This window comes from Hylobates moloch, unplaced genomic scaffold (genome assembly GCF_009828535.3).
Source record: "Hylobates moloch isolate HMO894 unplaced genomic scaffold, HMol_V3 SCAFFOLD_10, whole genome shotgun sequence".
Classification (NCBI taxonomy): domain Eukaryota; kingdom Metazoa; phylum Chordata; class Mammalia; order Primates; family Hylobatidae; genus Hylobates; species Hylobates moloch.
In genome coordinates this window covers 85,442,499-85,461,982 of record NW_026652285.1, presented here as the reverse complement: position 1 = coordinate 85,461,982, position 19,484 = coordinate 85,442,499, and the positions used below count along the sequence as shown (strand labels likewise).

The 19,484-nt window shown below is 46.4% G+C and overlaps 1 protein-coding gene across 5 annotated transcripts in view; it reads right to left on the bottom strand.

The window, feature by feature from the left end:
* Positions 1-15,228, bottom strand: part of BSPRY (B-box and SPRY domain containing) — a 35,042-nt gene extending 19,814 nt beyond the window's left edge. For 2 of the 5 annotated variants that reach the window (XM_058445202.1, XM_058445203.1), the window contains exons 1-4: positions 14,995-15,224; positions 10,432-10,530; positions 4,072-4,302; positions 2,427-2,452 (exon numbers count right to left, since the gene is read on the bottom strand). In XM_058445202.1, the coding sequence (XP_058301185.1) occupies positions 2,427-2,452; positions 4,072-4,302; positions 10,432-10,530; positions 14,995-15,189 (551 nt within the window). In that variant the 5' untranslated portion in view covers positions 15,190-15,224. Of the gene's footprint in view, positions 1-2,426; positions 2,453-4,071; positions 4,303-10,431; positions 10,531-14,994 lie in introns of all 5 variants that reach the window. The other 3 variants (XM_058445204.1, XM_058445201.1, XM_032164936.2) reach the window with 2 other exon arrangements.
* Positions 15,229-19,484: the final 4,256 nt, after the last annotated feature.

Below are 19,484 nucleotides of genomic sequence, written 5' to 3'. Positions count from 1 at the left end.
GGACTGTGTATTAGATTATAGTATTATATCAATGTTAAATTTCCTTAATTTACACTGGGGTTATGTAAGGGAATGTCTTTGTTTCTAGGAGAAACATGCTGAAGTATCTTGAAAGAAAAGTTCATGTTTTCTGGAATTTACCCTCAAATAGACCATAAAAAAATAAGTTTCTAACATATACACTAGATAGATAAATAGGAAGACAGAGAGAACAAGCGACAATGAATGTGGCAAAATGTCAACAATTGATATTTTCTAGGTGAAGCTCATTATACTACCTTTGCAACTTTTTTCTAAGTTTGAAATCATTTGAATAAATGAATCATTTAAAAAAATTAAAGATCAATTAAAAAAATCAGATCAGCTTGATATTAAGGACACACTGTATTAAAGGAAGATGACGAAGATAAAGGAGATAGAGAAGATGGGCAGAAGTGTGAAAAGATTGTACAAGGGGAGAAGTGGGAACAAGCCAAGCATGCATTACAAGACGGTAAAATAAATATGATCCACTACACTGCAATACTTCACAAACTTTCAAAAAAGTGACGTGAATGTAAATGTACTGCCATGGAAAGATGTCCCAGATAGCCTAACAAATTTCACAACAGCTATAAAATGGTCTTATCTGTGTTTTAATTTTTTTGTTTTTTTTGAGACAGGGTTTCACTCCCATCACCCAGTCTGGAGTGCAGTGGCAGGCTCTCAGCTCACTATAACCTCCGCCTCCTGGGCTCAAGTGATCCTTTTGCCTCAGCTTCCCCAGTAACTGAGATTACAGGGGTACACCACCGCACCTAGCTAATTTTTGTATTTTTAATAGGTTTCGCCATATTGGCCAGGCTGGTTGTGAACTCCTGACCTCAAGTGATCTGCCTGCCTAGGCCTCCCTAAGTGATGAGATTACAGGCATGAGTCATCACGCCCAGCATTTTTTTTTTTTTTTTTTTTTGGGTTGGGGGGGGGGGCTCCTTGTCGCCCCCGGTTTTGGGCGCCTTACATCTCAGCTCACTGCAACCTCCACCTCCTGGGTTCAAGTGATTCTCCTGCCTCAGCCTCCTGAGTAGCTGGGACTACAGGCGCACGCCACCACACCTGACTAATTTTTGTATTTTTAGTAGAGACAGGATTTCACCATCTTGGCCCAGGCTGGTTTTGAACTCCTGACCTCAAGTGATCCATCTTCCTCAGCCTCCCAAAGTGCTGGGATTATAGGCATGAGCCACCGGGCCTAAAAAACATTTTTAAGACAACAACCAAAAAACCGCCACATACCCTCCTAAGACTATATATAAGTCCACAAACGCACATCTATTCAAACCCATCGCTGTCAGGGAATGGCATTGGGAAAGGGTAATGCAGACTCATTTTTCTTTTTCTTTGAGACAGGGTCTTACTCTGTTGCCCAGGCTGAGTGTAGTGGTGTGAGCACAGCTCACTGTAGCCTCAACCACCCAGGTTCAAGTGATCCTCCTGTCTCAGCCTTCTGAGAAGCTGGGACTATAGGCTCTCAGCACGAAGCATGGCTAATTTTTTATTTTTTTGTAGATATCAGGTCTTATTGTATTTCCCAGGCTGGTCTCAAACTCCTAGCTTCAAGCTACCCTCCTGCCTTGGCCTCCCAAAGTGCTGGAATTACAGGTGTAAGACAGCATGCCCAGCAAGATTCATTTTTCATTTTAAATGGCTTTATATTGGATTTTTTCCTCTCATGCACATATGTATTGCTATTGAAACTTAAATATAAAAATAATTTATACTCATTGAAGTATAGAAAAATAAGTAAATAAATAAGAAGAATGGACTGTGTTCCCTAAGTATAGCTCTGAAATTTCACACAGAAGGTTTGTGAATTACTCTGCCTGGCAAATTATGTCCTCTTGGCAACTTCCTCAGGCCCTCAACTCTTTTAGAACTCAGGCAGGACCTGGTGAAATTCTTTTATTACTTAAGAGCTAAAATGCAAAATTTGAGTGGTAATGCAGACTTAAGTTTCAAAGATTCCTCCATCAGGGAAAGGAGGAGTGAGGCAGAGGCAATAGTACCGGGGCAAGTGTTAGATGGGTCCAACCCCTGGTTCCAGGCTTAGGGAGATCCCTTCCCCTTTTAGAGTCTCAACATTTTCATCTGCAGATGGAGGTGGTAAAGCCCTCCAGCAGGGTGACTACCTTTTTATAGAGGAAGTTTAAGAAAGCAGTGGCAAGCCTTGGATTACTAAGTATTCCACTGCCTTTCCATGTGTTTTAAAGCAGTTCTCTAAGCCAAGGGCAGAGACATTCCCTGTCCACAGAGCCAGGCTCCAGGAAAGCCACTCAGCTGCACACCCTGTGCATTCTCCCAAGAGCAGCAGGGCTGAAGGCAGTGGAGTGTGAAGAGGCCTAAGGGTCTCCAAGACTACCCAGTCAAATCATGGGGTCTATACTCACCTCTCGAAAACCTCTTGCTCCTTCTGCTGTGAGAAAAGAAAACAAAGTCAAGCTTGGCACCAGATACCCAGCAGGGAGTCAATGCTAGGACAGATTTAACTACCAGAAAGGGCTCCATGTGGACTCTAGAATAAAAACTTCTACTCTTTAAGACCAGCATAAAGCTAAGCTGTTCTACACACACACACACACACACACACACACACACACACACACCCATAATACATGCTCAGAATGAATCACTCTACCCCATGTCCAGGGCATCCTGGATTCCCCTCAACTCCACTCAGGACCATCACCTGTTCACCTGACAGCATCCCCCATGAAAACTGTCAGCTCCTGGGTGGCTGTGACTCTTTCTGAGTCTTCTATTGTGACTGTCCCAGTGTCTGTGAAAGAGCATACTCTGTCCATGGATACTGTGACTAAATGAATGCACAGTTTCGAGCAGTCATAGAAACTGCCCTACTTGCAGAGGCAGTGGGACAGCTCAGGTGTTCCACATTCTCCTTCCCCTGCTTGTGACTCAGATGCCACCTTCTCCCCTCAAAACTGCAGGCAGCTGCCTATCTATATAAAATACTTTGAAAGGCTATGTACCAAATATGAATCATGGTGATTTCTGGGTGGTAGGATTAAGGATGAGCTCTGTGTTTTCATATCGAAGACCTTGTCAGCTCCCCAGAGCACAGTGTTCCCTCTACATGCTCCTGAACTCTTTCCACCTCCTCACTTCCTTTGACACAGCTAGTCTTATTTTTCAGATATCAGCTTCTAAGTCGCTTCATCCAGGAACCTTCCCTGACCCCTCTTTCTCCTAGCCTGGATTGTCCGTCCCTACCATGGGTGAGTTCCTCTACCATAGCACATATCCTTCCATATCCTAATTGTCAGTTAGTGTATTTGTCTCCTTTGTAAGGCTGGGAGCAGCTGACAGCTGCATCTCGTTACTCTGCCCCACAGCACAGTGCTTCACATATAATAGGCACTCAGTACACATTGACTATCAAAAGAAAACTGTTATCAGTGCCAAAGAAACATAGTTTTATTCCCTTGCCTCATGTCAGAGAAGAAATTATTCAATGATACCTGTTAGAGCACAGTAAGGCAGACTTTATGCAAGACCTCATTGCAATGGGGTCTTGCAATGGGAGAGAGACAGGGTTCAACTCTGAATACAGCGTGGGCAGGCAGGAATTTATAGCTAAGGAGCAGGGTGTGGGGTTAGTGGATGGAAAATTACTAAGAGGAAACACTGGGGGTAAGGGGGATTATGGCTAAACCTACCTAACAGGATTCTTGCTGCAGACAGAACACAGTGATCAGACATCACCTAGGGGATGGTGGTGGATGAGGAACCTGATCAGATATCAAGGATGATCAGATATCAAGGATGGGGGTTTCTGGCTACACTGACTTAGCAGGGTTCTTTTGCAAAAACTGGATTTTATAATGAAGTGCACAGATGGGCCTGGGAGAAGGCTCAGAAGCCTGACTAAAGTTTGGCCAAGCAAAGAATCGTTGTCACTCATCCCTGCGCCGAATTCTCATTTCCACCCTCCTCATACCGACAAACATTCTCGATATTTTCAGACTTTTGGGGAGCCTGGCCAACTGGTCATGCCCTCACCCTTGCCTGACTTACAATCAGCTGGAGGTCATCCAGGTGGGTCAGCATGTCCACCAGGCCAGTGCGGATGGTGTCAAGCTTCTGCAGCGCCTCGGCCCAGTGCACCCGCTGTGTCAGGATGCTCTGGTGGGCCCGCTCCTCTTCACCATGCACCTGTTCCAGTAACCGCTGCTCCTCGCTCTCACAAAGACTCCTCACCAGACTCAACCGCTGGATAACCAGTTCCCTCGCTGCACTGGCCATGCTCTGATGAGGGATAAAATGAGGAGTTGGGTGGTCTGTGCAAAGCCCCGGTTAGGATTTAAGAGGGTTTAGGCTCAGTGGAAAGGAGTGTTGAGATTGATTAGCAATGTCTGCCATGGGCTTAGTAGTGGAAATAATAGCAGGTAAGCCTTTTACTTTGACATCTCTGCCTTAAGACTTCCCAAATACGGTTTAGGGTAAAGAAATCTGAGATGCAGACATGTAGGCCATATCTCAGGGAGCCACGATCAAATAATGGAAGACCTGGGCAGGACTTAGAGCCCAATTAGAATACTCTGCTTAATCACAGTTGGGAATACAAGGTCAAAGGATCAAGGTCAGAGAATCACAGAATTGCAGAGCAGAGGCCCTAAAAAGTCATCCCCATCAGCAGGATCCATACCAGCAGTGGTACAGTTGATATTTCACCATGTTTGAGGGAAAAAACTGATGACTTCCTAAAGCTGTCCATTTCAACTGGTTATGTGGTAGAATTTTTATCTGCCACAGAAGAGGCCTGAAATCAATTCTCAGACAATTAACAGATGTCTTCTTATAATTCTTAGCACAGTGCCTGGCATGAAGTAGGTACTCAAATATTGACTGAATGGGAAACTTTTTCTTTTAAAAAATTTTTTTTAATAGAGATGGAGTTTCACCATGTTGCCCAAGCTGGTCTCAAACTCCTAGGCTCAATAAATAAGCCCAACTCAGCCCCACAAAGCACTGAGATTATAGGCATGAGCCACTGTGCCCACCCAGGAAATTTTTTCTGACTTAGTAAAAGATCTCTTGGTAGTGCTCACATGGCAATTCAGTAGCAAAGCTGAGACTGGAACCCAATTCTCTTGACTCTCAGTCCAGTCCCATTCCCCTATACCAGATGCCACCTGGCAACCAATCCTCCCCAAGGGCACCTGTTGCATAAGGCAGCTGCACTTGTACTCTTGCCAGACAAGTGGGCATAGAACTGCCTCCTTCATGTCAGAAAGTCAGGGATAGCCAGCAGCTTTCCCTATGCCCTGTCCCTGAAGACTTGCTTTGTACAGTGCACAGGACAATCATTCCTATTTTACAGAAAACATTGAGACCCACAGTTTGCCTTACAGGGAGGAGAGAGTAGTTAAGTGAATGGCAAGTGAACCCAGAAGGTAAGACTCCAAGTTTATAGTGTGCTCTTGAGGCAACATAACATAGTGGTCAGGAAATTAAGCTTTAGAGATAGTGTCTAGATTTAAATCTTAACTGCTCTGCTCATTAGCTGTGGAACTTGGAACATATTCCTTATCTTCCCTATGCCTCTATTTTCTAATCTGTAAAATGAGAATAATAATAGTACCTACCTCATAAGGCTATGGTGAGGGTTAAATGTGTTAATATATATAAAGCAAGTAGAACAAAGCCTGCTACATTATGTGTTCAATAACATTCATTCACTATTGCTCTTCTTCATCTTTTCTTTTCTTTTCTTTTCTTTAAGAGACGGAGTCTTGCTCTGATGCCCAGGCTGAAATGCAGTGGCACAATCATAGCTCACTGCAGCTTTGAACTCCTGGGCTCAAGCGATCCTCCTGCCTCAGTCTTCCAAAGTGCTGGGATTACAGTCATGAGCAACTGCATCCAGCCCACTATTATTCTCCTGTTTATCCCACCTTAATGCCTTACCCACAGGGTGGGCCCCTGAAACCATGGTTGTACTGTGTGATCCTGGATCAAAACAGATCCTCACCCAAGATGAATCAGATTCTGATTCCTGCCTAAAAGATTCTAGTCATTCTCAACAAGTTTGTTGAGCCATTCCCAGAAAAGGAGAGCAAAGAAAAGAAAAACTTCCCTTTCTCAACACATGAGAGTAGACAAACCGAAAACCCTCTCAGAATAAAGTAGAGAAATGCTGGAAAAATAGCCCAAGTATCCTTTTAAAAGTGTAGTTGTGGCTGGACACAGTGGCTTATACCTGTAATCCCAGCACTTTGGGAGGCTGAGGCAGGTGGATCACCCGAGGTCAGGAGTTTGAGACCAGCCTGGCCAATATGGTGAAACCCCGCCTCTACTGAAATACAAAAATTAGCTGGGCCTGGTGGTGGGAGCCTGTAATCCCAGTTACTTAGGAGGCTGAGGCAGAAGAATTGCTTGAACCTGGGAGGTGGAGGCTGCAGTGAGCTGAGATCGCACCACTGCACTCCAGCCTGGGTGACAGGGCAAGACTCTGTCCCAAAAAAAGAAAAAAAAAGGTTTTTATTTTTTGTTTTTTTGAGACAGGGTCTCACTCTGTCACCCAGCCTAGAATGCAGTGGTGCAATCATAGCTCACTGCAGCCTCAAACTCCTAGGCTCAAGTGATCCTCTCACCTCACCCTCCCAAGTAGTTGGGACTATAGGCCCATGCCATCATGTCTGGCTAATTTTTTAATTTTTTGTAGAGACAGTGTCTTCCTATGTTGCCCAAAAAAGTCTCGAACTCCTGGGTTCAAGTGATCCTCCTGCCTTGGCCTCCCAAAGTGCTGGAATTATAGGCATGAGCCACCATGCTCAGCCCAATGAATAAGCTTAAGAGAGATATATATATATACAACTCTACAGGCCAGGCACAGTACCGAGTCATGCTGGTAATCCAAGCACTTTGGGAGGCCAAGGCAGCAGGATCACTGGAGCCCAGGAGTTCAAGGCTGCAGTGAGCTATGACTGCACCACTGCATTTCAGTCTGGGCAACGCAGTGAGACTTTGTCTAAAAAAAAAGAAAGAATAATGAAATTAAGACAAAGATACAAAAGAGCAGATCAAAAATACTAGAAGCTGGTTCTAAAGACTAATAGTCAAACCTGTGACAACTTTGATCAAAACTAAGAACAACTTTATCTTAAGTAAACCCTTAAGAAAAAAGAGTTGTTCTGTTTCCCAATCCATTGAATAAGGCTCACATAATCTTGATACCAAATCTGATGAGGACTGTACAAGAAATGAAATTCATAGACTAATCTCACTCCTGAGCATACATGCAAAAATCCTAAAACAAAAATAAAAAATGCTTTACTGAGATTAGCAATCCAAATTCAGAAATTTTGTATTAACAATAATACAAGGGGATAGGAAAGGGTACATGTGGCTATAAAAGGGTAGCACAAGCAGTCCTAGTGATGGAACTGTTCTGTATTTTAATTGTGGCGGTAATCACGTCAATCTATGCCTGTGATAAGACAGTTAAATAAATATACACCATTTGAGAGCAGTGATCTCTCCCACCTCCTTGGAACCCATGCTGGGACACTCTGCTCTCTTAGTTTACTTCTATTTCATTAGCTGATTTCTTGGTCCCCTTTGCTAGTTCCTTCCGTCTTCTCAATAGGAGGTGAAGTGCCCTAGGGCTCAGTCTTTGGACCGCTGCTCTTTCGTGTCTACACTCATTCCCTCTCCCACAGCTTTCCTCTCCCACAGCTTTCAATACTATTTATACACTGATAAATCCCAAATTTATATCTCCAACCCAGCCCTCTCCCAATTCATATATGCAGCTACCCACTCAGCACCTTCACTTGGATGTCAAATAGGCATCTCAAATGTAACATGCCCACAACAACTTAGCATGCCTGGTCTCCCCCACTCCCCTCCCTGCCTCCGCCAACCAACTCCACATGCAGTCCTTCCCCACCCCAGTTCATGGCTGCTCCATCCTGCCAGTTGCTCAAATAAAAAAACTTAAGTGTTATCCTGACACCTCCTCTCTTTCTTTCATAGCCTACATCTAGTCCATCAGCAAATCCTGTTGCCTCTTCAAAATATATGCAGAATCCAGCCACTTCTCACAAGCTTTGCCACCATTGCTTGGGTCCAGACCACACTTGTTTCCCACCTGGATTATTACAATGGCTTCCTAACTGGTCTCCCTGCTTTAACCTCTGCGGCCTATAATCACTTCTAAACATAGCAGCCAAAGTGTTTCTTTCTTTTCTTTTTGGAGACAGAGTCTCGCACTGTTGCCCAGGCTGGAGTGCAGTGCGCAATCTCAGCTCATTGCAACCTCCGCCTCCCGGGTTCAAGTGATTCTCCTGCCTCAGCCTCCCGAGTAGCTGAGAATACAGGTGCCCGCCACCATGCCCTGCTAATTTTTTGTATTTTTAGTACAGACGGGGTTTCGCCCCGTTAGCCAGGATGGTCTCGAACTCCTGACCTCGTGATCTGCCTGCCTCGGCCTCCTAAAATGCTGGGATTACAGGCATGAGCCACTGTGCCCAGCCTCAACCTTCTTAATGAAGTCATTCCTGGTCACAGCACATGTAATTGCAACCCGTACTATTCCCCTTTCTGTTTTATATTTCCCCGTAGCACGTATCACCTTTGGACATAAAATATATTTTATTTGTTACTGTCCCTCTTCTGTGACAAGAATGTAGCCTTCACGAAAATAGGAATTTCTGTTTTGTTCACTGGGGAATGCCTAATCCATTGAACAACAGTATCTGGCACATGGTAGGTGCTCAATAAAGATTTGTTAAATAAATAACTGGTGAAATATTGGTAGCTTTCCTCTTAAAGTCAGGATTTGTCAGGCCAGGCACAGTGGCTCTCGCCTGTAATCCCAGCACTTTGGGAGGCCGAGGCGGGCAGATCACCTGAGGTCAGGAGTTCAAGACCAGTCTGGCCAACATGGTGAAACTCCATCTCTACTAAAAATATAAAACATTAGCTGGGTGTGGTGGTTGGGCACTTGTAATCCGAGCTACATGGGAGGCTGATGCAGGAGAATCGCTTGAACCCAGGAGACAGAGGTTTCAGTGAGCCGAGATCACGCCATTGTACTCCAGTCCGAGCAACAAGAGTGAAACTCTGTCTCAAAAAAAAAAAAAAAAAAAAAAAGCCAGGATTTGCCACACTAGCTTCTATTTAACACAGTACTAAGGTCATAACCAATGCAGTAAGACAAGAAAATAAAAAGGATAAAGAAGAAGAGGGGAAGAGGGCAGGGGAGGGAGATGGAGACCATCATGCAAAGCAAAGCATAGATGGGCACCAAGTAGCTGCCTGGACTCCTAGCAGCTTTCTGATTCCTGGTCTAGCCCCTTTTAGGTCCTAAGAGGATCCCCCTAGTGTCCTGTCAGGAAACGCCCCATTTTGCTTATACTTGTTCAACTGGGTTCTGTTCCATGCAATTAAAAGAACTCTGACTAATGTGGTACCAAGTCTGCTCCATGTACTATAGGGAAGGGAGGGAGGGGATATGCAGAAAGAAATTCATAGGCTCTGCCCCGATAGGCATACTTGAAAGTGATGACACAGCAGTGGTAATGAGTCCACTGAATAAAAAATCTGCAGTGGAGACCAGGCATGGCGGCTCACACCTGTAATCCTAGCACTTTGGAAGGCCAAGGAGGGAGGATGGCTTGAGCCCAGGAGTTCGAGACCAGCCTGGTCAATATGGTAAAACCCCATCTCTACTAAAAATTTACAAAATTAGCCAGTCATTGTGGCAGGCACCTGTAATCCCAGCACTTTGGGAGGCTGAGGCAGGAGAATCGCTTGAACCAGGGAGGCAGAGGTTACTGTGGGCCAAGATCGCGCCACTGCACTCCAGCCTGGGCAACAGAGTGAGGCCCCATCTCAAAAAGAAAAAAAAAAAAAAAAGAATCAGCAGTGGGATGTAGCAGAAGGAGCACTAGCCTAGGAGACAGAAGATCCAGGTCATAGAACCAACTGCCAGGAGGCTGTGGGGGCCTTGGGCAGGTCAGTTAACCTCTTTAACCTCTATAAGGACCCATTTTCCTATTTGTAAATGGGGATGTTACTGCTACCTACTTCATAAGATTGTCACAGAGAATATTCAGTGTAAAAGGTTATTTTATAATTCTGGAGCTGGGCAGAAAATGACCAGTTGGTAGAAGAATACGACCCTTCTTGATCCCCTATGCCAAGATACCCAAGAAAGTCATTTGCTAGCAGAGTCTTTGCACCAAGTATGGTACAGGAACAAGCCCACCCTGCCCAGATGGTAAAATTGAGTCTCTGAGGGATCGGAAGCTTTGCTAGTAGCACAATGAGTCTGTGAGGTTGGTAAGGGACCCTAGACTTGCCCAAGTCCCTAAGTCTAAGGCCTTATCCTAGGAGGGGGCCGAGTAGAGAGGAAAGAAGAGGAATTACCACTGCTCTTTGGTTCTTCCCCGGCAGGACATCCGCCACATACTTGGTGATGGCAGCACTCTGTAACTGCAGCCTCTCACACTGGTCCACAATCTTGTTCTGCAACACAAACAAAGCTTGTGGCATCTAGGTCCATGTACCTGAGCCATTCACTCCATCCCAGTGATTTTCTCCTGTTACCACACGTCAGCCACCCACCCCCATGGTCATAGCCCAGATCGCATCATTATCAAAAACTGCACCACCTCCTAAATCTCCATGTCAAGGATCCACACTCTCCCCACCATGCCCTATCCTTCTCACTCCCTAATTCTAGGATCCCTATTCCAGCAACAGCTCAGTTGAGGCCACCAACACGTTAGTGGTTCCACCTTTCACTGTCCATCATCCCCTTCTGTGACCTCACTTCCGTCTTTATCCCAGAACCCCAGCCTATCATTATAATAACTTTAAAACAAATTTTTGCTTTATGAATATTCTCAGGCTATATTATCTAGAAACATTTAAGATTAGAATCATTATATGTTGCTGGTGAACTGCACATTCTCTAAGTGACTTTATCTTTAGTAGTATGTTTGCCTTAAAGTCCATTTTGTCTTGTGTTTATTTTTATTTTTATTTATTTATTTTTTGAGGCAGAGTCTCACTTGGTTGCCCAGGCTGAAGTGCAGTGGCACGACGTCGGCTCGCTGTAACTTCCACCTCCCAGGTTCAAGCGATTCTCCTGCTTCAGCCTCCCAAGTAGCTGGGATTACAAGTGCGTGTCACCACGCCCAGCTAATTTTTGTATTTTTAGTAGAGACAGGGTTTCACCATGTTGGCCAGGCTGGTTTTGAACTCCAGACCTCAGGTGATCTGCCCGCCTTGACCTCTCAAATTGCTGGGATTACAGGTGTGAGCCACCGCACCCAGCCATTTGTTTCTTTTTAAATTTATTTATGTATTTATTTTGAGATAGAGTCTTGCTTGTCGCCCAGGCTGAGTGCAGTGGCATGATCAAGACTCACTGCAGCCTTGACCTTCCGGGCTCAAGTGATCCTCCCATGTCCTTCCTGAGTAGCTAGAACTACAGGCACGTGCCACCACACCTGGCTAATTTTTGCATTTTTTGTAGAGATGGACTTTTGCCATGTTGCCTAGGTTGGTCTCCAACTCCTGGGCTCAAGCAATCCTCCAGCCTCAGCCCCCCAAAGTGCTGGGATGTTACAGGCGTGAGCCACCACGTTCAGCCCATTATAATCACTTTCTGGCGCACACACTCTTGGTCCTCCGTCATACCCAGCTGCCTGACTGTCCATACCTTCTGTTCTGTCCAGAACTGCTCTCCCCCAAGTTATCCCCATTCATTAAGCAGCACCATCAATCATTCACCTGTTACCCAGACCAAAAACCCAGGAGTTTGTCTCCAATCCCACATCACTTCCATTAGTGAGTCCTATCAACCCCATCTCCAAAGTCTCTCTCTCTCCTCTGGTCACCTCTACTCCAGTTATTCTATCCAGATTGCCATGATCTGTCACAGGAACCACTGTTAGAACCTCTTAACTGGGTAACCTGCACCCCCAACCCCCCAGGTAGCCAGAGCCACCTTTGTAAGGAAATCAGACCAAGTCATGCCCCTACTCAAAACCTTCCAATGGCTTTTAGTACACTCACAATGACATCAGGCTTCTTAGCTTAGCCAACCTAGCCCTACCTGATGTGACTCAGCTTATTTCTCCAACATCACTTTCTACCTCTCTCCACGATGGCCTTCTTTCTGTTCCTTAAATGTACCAAACTTGTCCTGACCTCAGTGCCTTTGCACTCCTGTAGTTCCGTTTCCACCAGTCTCTCTGTGTGTGTGTGTGTGTGTCTCACTCCCCAACTGCATTCAGATGTCATCTCTTCAGAGAGGTCTTCCCTGACCATCTCCCTCCTCACCCAATCTCTTACTTTGCTTTATTTTTCTCCCTTGCACTTATAACTCTCTGACTATATATTATGTGTTTGTTTACCTTTTGGGGTATCTCTCTCCCCCACCACTGGAACAGAAGCACCATAAGTCTGACTTCTCTATGTCCTAGTACCTCAAAGAGAGTTTCTGAACATAGAAGGCCCTGAATAAATATTTGTTGAATGAATGAACACCCACTGCCTTGACCACAAGAGGTTCAGCAGTTCATGGCTCTCAAAGCTATGAGCATCATCCACGAACTCAGGGGAGTTTTAGACATGGGAAAGCTGGCCGGGCACAGTGGCTCACACCTGTAATCCCAACACTTTGGGAGGCTGAGGTGGGCGGATCACCTGAGATCAGGAATTCGAGACCAGCTTGGCCAACGTGGTAAAACCCCATCTCTACCAAAAAATACAAAAATTAGCCAGGCGTAATGGCATGCGCCTGTAGTCCCAGCTACTTGGGAGGCTGAGGTAGGAGAATCTCTTGAATCTAGGAAGCAGAGGTTGCAGTGAGCTGAAATAGCGCCACTGCACTCCACACTCCAGCCTGGGCGACAGAGTGAGACTGTCTCAAAAATAAATAAATAAATAAATAAATAAATAAATACACATAAATTTAAAAAAAAAGGAAAGAGAAAGAAACAGGAAAGCTGAGGCCCAAAGAGAAGTGACTTCCCCGAGAAGATATGGGCCAGGGCCCTGCTTTTGCTCTCCGTTTCTCCAGGTGATACCTAGAGCCTGTCCAAGCAGCAGTCCCTCCACTGTTTCCCCTAAGAGTTCTGCCTCAGTTCCATCTGCCAAAAGGCAACTTAGCTACCTCTTCCAGGAAGCCCTTGTAAATCTTTCCACCCAGAAGTAGAAATTAGTCTTACATTTCACAGGTCCAAATACAAAGTTACAGAATTGAGTTGACTAGGAGGAAGCTGTGATCACCATGCACCATGGACTAAGAGCACTGAGAAGGCTTCTGAAAAACCACAGGGCAGGAATCCAGAGGTAGGAGAGCAGTAGAACTGGTGCTGGTTTTGGTAACAATCTTGCCCTAGGGTGAGATTCATTTGCTGACTGAATGGATAGAGGAAGGAATGTGCAAAAGAAATCTACTCTAATTTGGAGGAAGACAGGGTAAGATCCACCTCTCTTCAGGCAAAGGAGATAAATATACACAGGGCCTCAGAGGGGTTCAAAGAAGGCTCCCTGGAGTAGTACTGAAACTAGCACCAGGCCTGCCACCTGCCCGAGGCTTCACTCTTTCCACCACTCAAATCCAGTCCTGATAGCTACTTTTAAGGTTTCCATGACATTCTCACCCCCATTAGCATCACTTCCTCCCTCCAACCGCCGAAGCAAAGCAGCAGTTTCCTCTTGCCTAGTCGATGACTCCCTGGGTCCCACCCCTGAACATTAGGAAGCTCGGAGGAGTTACTGCCTTGTTCTGGGCCTCTGGTGCCTCATTTGTAAAATGTAGGTAGGACCCCTTCAAAGGCGTGGTCAAGACAGAATGAGATAACAGACATTTAAGTACTTTGGAGTTTGCAAAGTTTTTGTCCGTTATGCAAGTTGATTACACCGCGTTATCCAGGTTTATTTTTGTCATCATTATTGTTGATAGAGGTAACAGGACGAACTAGGAGCTTTTGGGTGTTGCTGAAAAACTGAACCCCTCCCGAGCCCAGCACCCTATATAAGATGTGTTTATTACAGGTCACTCTGAGTAGGTGAAGTCCCCAGCGAGAGCCCTCAGGCTTCACAGCAGGGGTGAACTCCAGAGTCGGGTTGGGAGAAACAAGCTGTTTAATCAAATTGCAAGGAAATCCCCAGGGACCACAGAGAAGCCCCAAGGTGACTTCGACTCTCCCAATCTCAGCAGCTCAGGAGAACGGTGATGACAAAGAGGTGGCCACCCTGGAGCCGAGCTGGAAGTGGAGGTGGCGAGAAAGCCTGGGTGAAGGGGAATCTCCTGATATTCTCCCTACCCCCACCGTTTATCCAGCTGAAGCCCTTAAACCAGCTTGAAGTACAGTCAAGGCCAATCCTGAAAGCGAAAAAGAGATCACCGCACCAGAAGCCAGAAGGAGGCAGGAGCAGGGGGAAGAGGTGAAAGGAGGAGGGGGGCTTTGAGTACAGGCGTTAAGGGACAAGGACGCGCTGGATTTTATCAGCGTCAGTTTCCACAGGGGCGGGAGCTGGGGCACACCTTGCGCTGAGAACTGGAGCAGCTGAGCCTTTCATGCCAACCCCAGCTTCAACAGAGCAATGGAAGGGGCTTGGAGAGCCTGGATCCCCTTATCGCTAAGCATTTCACTCACTATCTTACTTATATCTCACAACTCTAATAAGTACGCGCTGTTATTATTGTTGTTGTCCCCAAACTACAGATGAAGACACTGAGGCTCAGAGAGTTACGTGACTCACAGGCAGTAGATTCGAACTCAGGCCAGCCTGACTTCAGAGGCCACACCCTTAACCGCCTAGTCCTACAGCCAAAGCCACCAAGGAGCCTGGGCTCCGGGGCCGGCTGTCGAGTCCGCCCAGCCCCATGCTCCCCAGTCCCTGCCGGGTCCCGCCAGGCGCGCCCGGGGTCTCCGGAGCCCTCGCCTTCCGGCGCCCACACCCGCTCACCCGCAGCTCCTCGGCGCGCTCCTCCGCCCGGCAGATGCGGTGCCCCCGGCAGCGACCGCCCAGCCCCGCGCAGGCGGCGCACACGGGCCGTCGCTCGGAGCCGCAGAACCAGCTCAGAGCCTGGCCGTGTTCGGGGCAGAGTGGCCCCGGCCCGGGCCCGGACCCCGGCCCCGGCTCCGCGCCCTCGGCGGACATGGCCGTGCGCCCGCCCCGTGCGCTCCACCTGTCGCAGGTGGCGGCGGGCGGGGCCTGGCTGACCACGCCCCCGGCCCTCCCGGTGCGCCAGCGCGCCCCGCCGCTGCGCCTCCTCCCACCCCACCCGCGCTCCCATCCCGCCTGGGGCAGCAGGTCTCTTTAAATTCCTTGTTAAATGAAATCGCGATTGTATGCGTATTTGTTCTACAACAAACATAAAACTCCAAATATTACTGTGACCGTAGGACACTTTATTGAGCACTTATTAAGTGCCAGGCTTTCGCTGAGAGCTTTGCAAGCGTTCCGTTATGTAATCCCGACCACTGCCCTTTTTGAGAGGCAGTTTTAGATGCGTAGCTTCAAGCGAGGCTCTGCTGACAAACTTCCTGGCTCAAATCCCGTTTGGCTGCTCAACTGGGTGGGAACTCCAGCTGTAAAATGGGGTGAGAGTACCTGCCTCCCAGACGGCTGAGGAGTAAATACGCTAAATACATAAAACAATATCTGGAACACAGCAGCTGCAATCGCTAAGTGTCTACTAATAGTGCGAGGAAAGTACTATTAGGATCCCATTTTTATGGAAGTTAAGTGGCTTGCCAAGGGTCACAGTTACTAATTGGTAGCCATGAGATTGGAACCTAGGCAGTGTGACTTAAGGTTACTATAATTAATAATTTTTTAAATTGAACATTGAGGCCCAGTGAGAAACATCTGTATTAGGCTGATTTTCCCAAAGTATTTACATCCAAACTTTTTGAATTTGAATATTTGAGTTTTCTTTTTAAACTAGCATTGAAAAAAAGTAATGCCTTTTTATTTTGAAGAAAACAAAATATGCAAATAAGCATGTGGAAGAAAAATCCACCCACCCCCACCCCAGAAAGAAAAACTGCTAACATGTACCTGAGCTGTTTAGGGCTTCCCCCCCGGATCTTATATATTAGTCTGAGCCCAGATTGAGCCCTCTGCTGGGGATCCAGTCTAGTCTGTCTGGGCATACAAGGAGAACACTGCTCTCCAACTCTAAATTCTTCTTCTTCTTTTTTTTTTTTTTTTTTTTTTTTGTTTTTTTGAGATAGGGTCTCACTGTGTCACCCTGGCTGGAGTGCAGTGGTGTAATCATAGCTCACTGCAGCCTCGACCTCCCCAGCTCAAGTGATCCTCCCACCTCAGCCTCCTGAGTAGCTGGGACTACAGGCACGTGCCACCGTGCCCAGCTAAGTTTTGTATTTTTCGTAGAGACAGGGTTTTGCCATGTTGCTCAGGCTGATCTCAAACTCCTGGGCTCAAGCCATCCTCCCCCTTCAGCCTCCCAAAGTGCTGGGATTACAGGTGTGAGCCACCGCGCCCGGCCACCAACCCCAAATTCTTTCTTGGGGGTCTTGGCAGAAAGCTGGGCACTCTCTCAAAAGGGGAAGGGCCCAGGCCTTCAGGTGTCAGAGAGTACTCTGAGTGCATCAGAACTGAACACAGGCGGGAGCTAAACCGAAAAACATTACATCCCATAGCTCACAGGGGCTCTAGCACCTCTACTCTGAAGCTTCTCTAAGCAATGGCTACACAAAGGAGATAGAATCCTTTCCTTCTCAGCCACTACTGCTTTAGCACCTGAGGGGTAAGGGCAGCTAACAGCCCCAGAGCTACCCAGAGAAGTACACAGTGGTGTCATCATCCAGTGGGGACGCATTGTCACCCCAGATAGACAATATTACACCATATGACTAGAGAGAGCACTGAGTGAAATATAGTCATTGGTTTCATCCCAGCTATGCAGCTTACAGCTATGGGATCTCGGTCAGGTTACTCACAGCTTCTGTGTCTGTTTTCTTAGCTCTACAACAGAGGTAGATAATAATACTATCTACCTTAGAGGGCTACTTCAAGAATGAAATGAGATCTTGTCTACAAAGTGTTTACTTTGGGTGTCGGATATACAGTAGGGGATAATAAAAGTTTTTATTATATGTGTGAGGATCTGTAAATATAGTTGTAGCAGGTTTCAGAATGTAAATTGTGTGAGGTTCTTTGGCGACAGGGGTGCTGCTTTCCTGGCATCGAAAGAAGTTTCCAGTGCATCCCAGTGGGAGGGTGATGGCCTCATAACAGCATCTACAGTCCTCTGAGGGTGGGGAGGGAAATAGGCCACGGTAATTAGAGATTGTGGTTAGAATTTGTTCCTTCTAAGGACTGGGGATGGGGAATTATTCAACCCTATGGTGAAAACAAAGAAAACAGGAGGTGCTTTTTGTGTGAAGGCTAAAAAGAAAAGAGGTTGTGTGGCCAGGAGCAGTGGCTCATGCCTGTAATCCCAGCACTTTGGAAGGCTGAAGTAAGCAGATCACTTGAGGAGTTCGAGACCAGTCTGGCCAACATGGTGAAACACCGTCTCTACTAAAAGCACAAAAATGAGCCGGGCGTGGTAGTGTGCACCTGTAATCCTAGCTACTGGGGAGGCTGAGGCACGAGAATCGCTTGAACCTGGGAGGCGGAGGTTGCAGTGAGCTGAGATCGTGCCACTGCACTCCAGTCTGGGCAACAGAGCAAGACTCTGTTTCAAAAAAAAAAAGAAAAGAGGTTGTGGAGGGCAGGGGGAGGAACAAGGGTTAAAATCCTTAGGGAAAGTTGGGGCGGGGGAGAGGGGCCTTCACTGGGTGTGGCCCTAGAGCGTCATTGGCCCTACCAGGTCCAGGATCTGGAAAACAGCCCCTAAATCACCAGAGTTGCTTTCGGGCAGAGGCATCAGCAAATGCAAAGGGCTAAGGTAGGAGTGGATTTACTTTTATCAAGTCGGGTTCCTCTGTTTCACCACTTATGAGCCAAGTTGGACTGGAACTGGAGAATCGCCCTTTCCCTATCTGTTCATCAAGCCCTGCAGGACACGTTTGGGATACTCATAAACTCCCCGGTTATAGCTCTTAAGCTTTATTAGGCTTCAGAATCAGAGGACAGGGGATGGTCAGGAGGGGAAAGAGGAGGAGTTGTAAAACACGCAGACTTTCCGGTAAGATTTTCATCCATTAAGTCTGAGATGAAGCCAAGAAGCTGCATTTGTGGCAGTCACTCCTTGACTAGGATGCAAAGGAGCGCCTTGACTGTTTCTAGAAACACTGCCCTAAGGCAGTGGCAACCCTTTATTAGGTGGCATATCAGTAAATTCAAGGGATGGAGATCAGCATCTTTTATAAAAAGAAAGAAAAAAAGGCTGGGCACAATGGCTCATGCCTGTAATCTCAGCATTTTGGGAAGCTGAGGAGGGTGGATCACCTGAGGTCAGGAGTTCGAGACCAGCTTGGCCACCATGGCAAAACTCCATCTCTACTAAAAATACAAAAACTAGCCAGGCGTGATGGCACATGCCTGTAGTCCCAGCTACTCGGGAGGCTGAGGCAGAAGAATCATTTGAACCCAGGAGGCAGAGGTTGCAGTGAGCCGAGATTACACCACTGCACTCCAGCCGGGGTGGTGGGCGACAGAGTGAGGCTCTGTCTCCAAAAAAGAAAAAAAGAAAAGAATAAAGAACAAAACAGAAAACATGCTCTTAGTAAGGTTTTTGTTGTTGTTTCAATTACATATAATAGTTAAACAAAATGAATGGAAGGTCATTGTTTTGGACTGGGCTTCCAAACTAGGCCCTACCAGACCAGACCAAAACAAAATGGAGTTACTCATGCTAAATTGCCACTTCACCAAACCAAAACTAAGTAGTTTATCTGAACTTCCAAGAAATTGGGAGAGAAAAAGAGAGAGAGCATATTCAAACAGTACAGAATTAGCTGGCATGATAAGGAAGTCCTCTCTGTTTTAACCCTAAAAGGAAAGTAACTTTGAAATGAGCAGTCCTCTTTTTTTCCCTTTTTCTGTTTTTTTTTTTTTTCGGCTCTTTTCTACCTAGAAAGCCCACGTCCTCTGTTCAGCTCATTGGAACATTCTGTTTTATAGAATGAGGTGTTGCCTGATTCTAGAAGTGCTAATAAAAGCCAATAAGATCACTTAACTACATTTGTTGTAATTTTGTCTTTGGCCTATATATACATATATATGCACCGTGGAGAATGAATGTACTTCTTTATGAGGTCAAAAAAATTTGAAAGCTGCTTAGAGCTCTTAGGGGACCTCTGGAGGCTTCATGGGCATGGGCAGGGCTGTACTTGAACGTCAGGCACTTTGAGCTGGGGAGAGAAGAATGGACACCATTGTTACATTTTAGTCATTCAACAGATTTATTGAGCCCCTGCCTGTGTGCCAGGCCTTAGACACTGGGGATACAACAGTCAAGAAGAACAAAGTCTACTTTC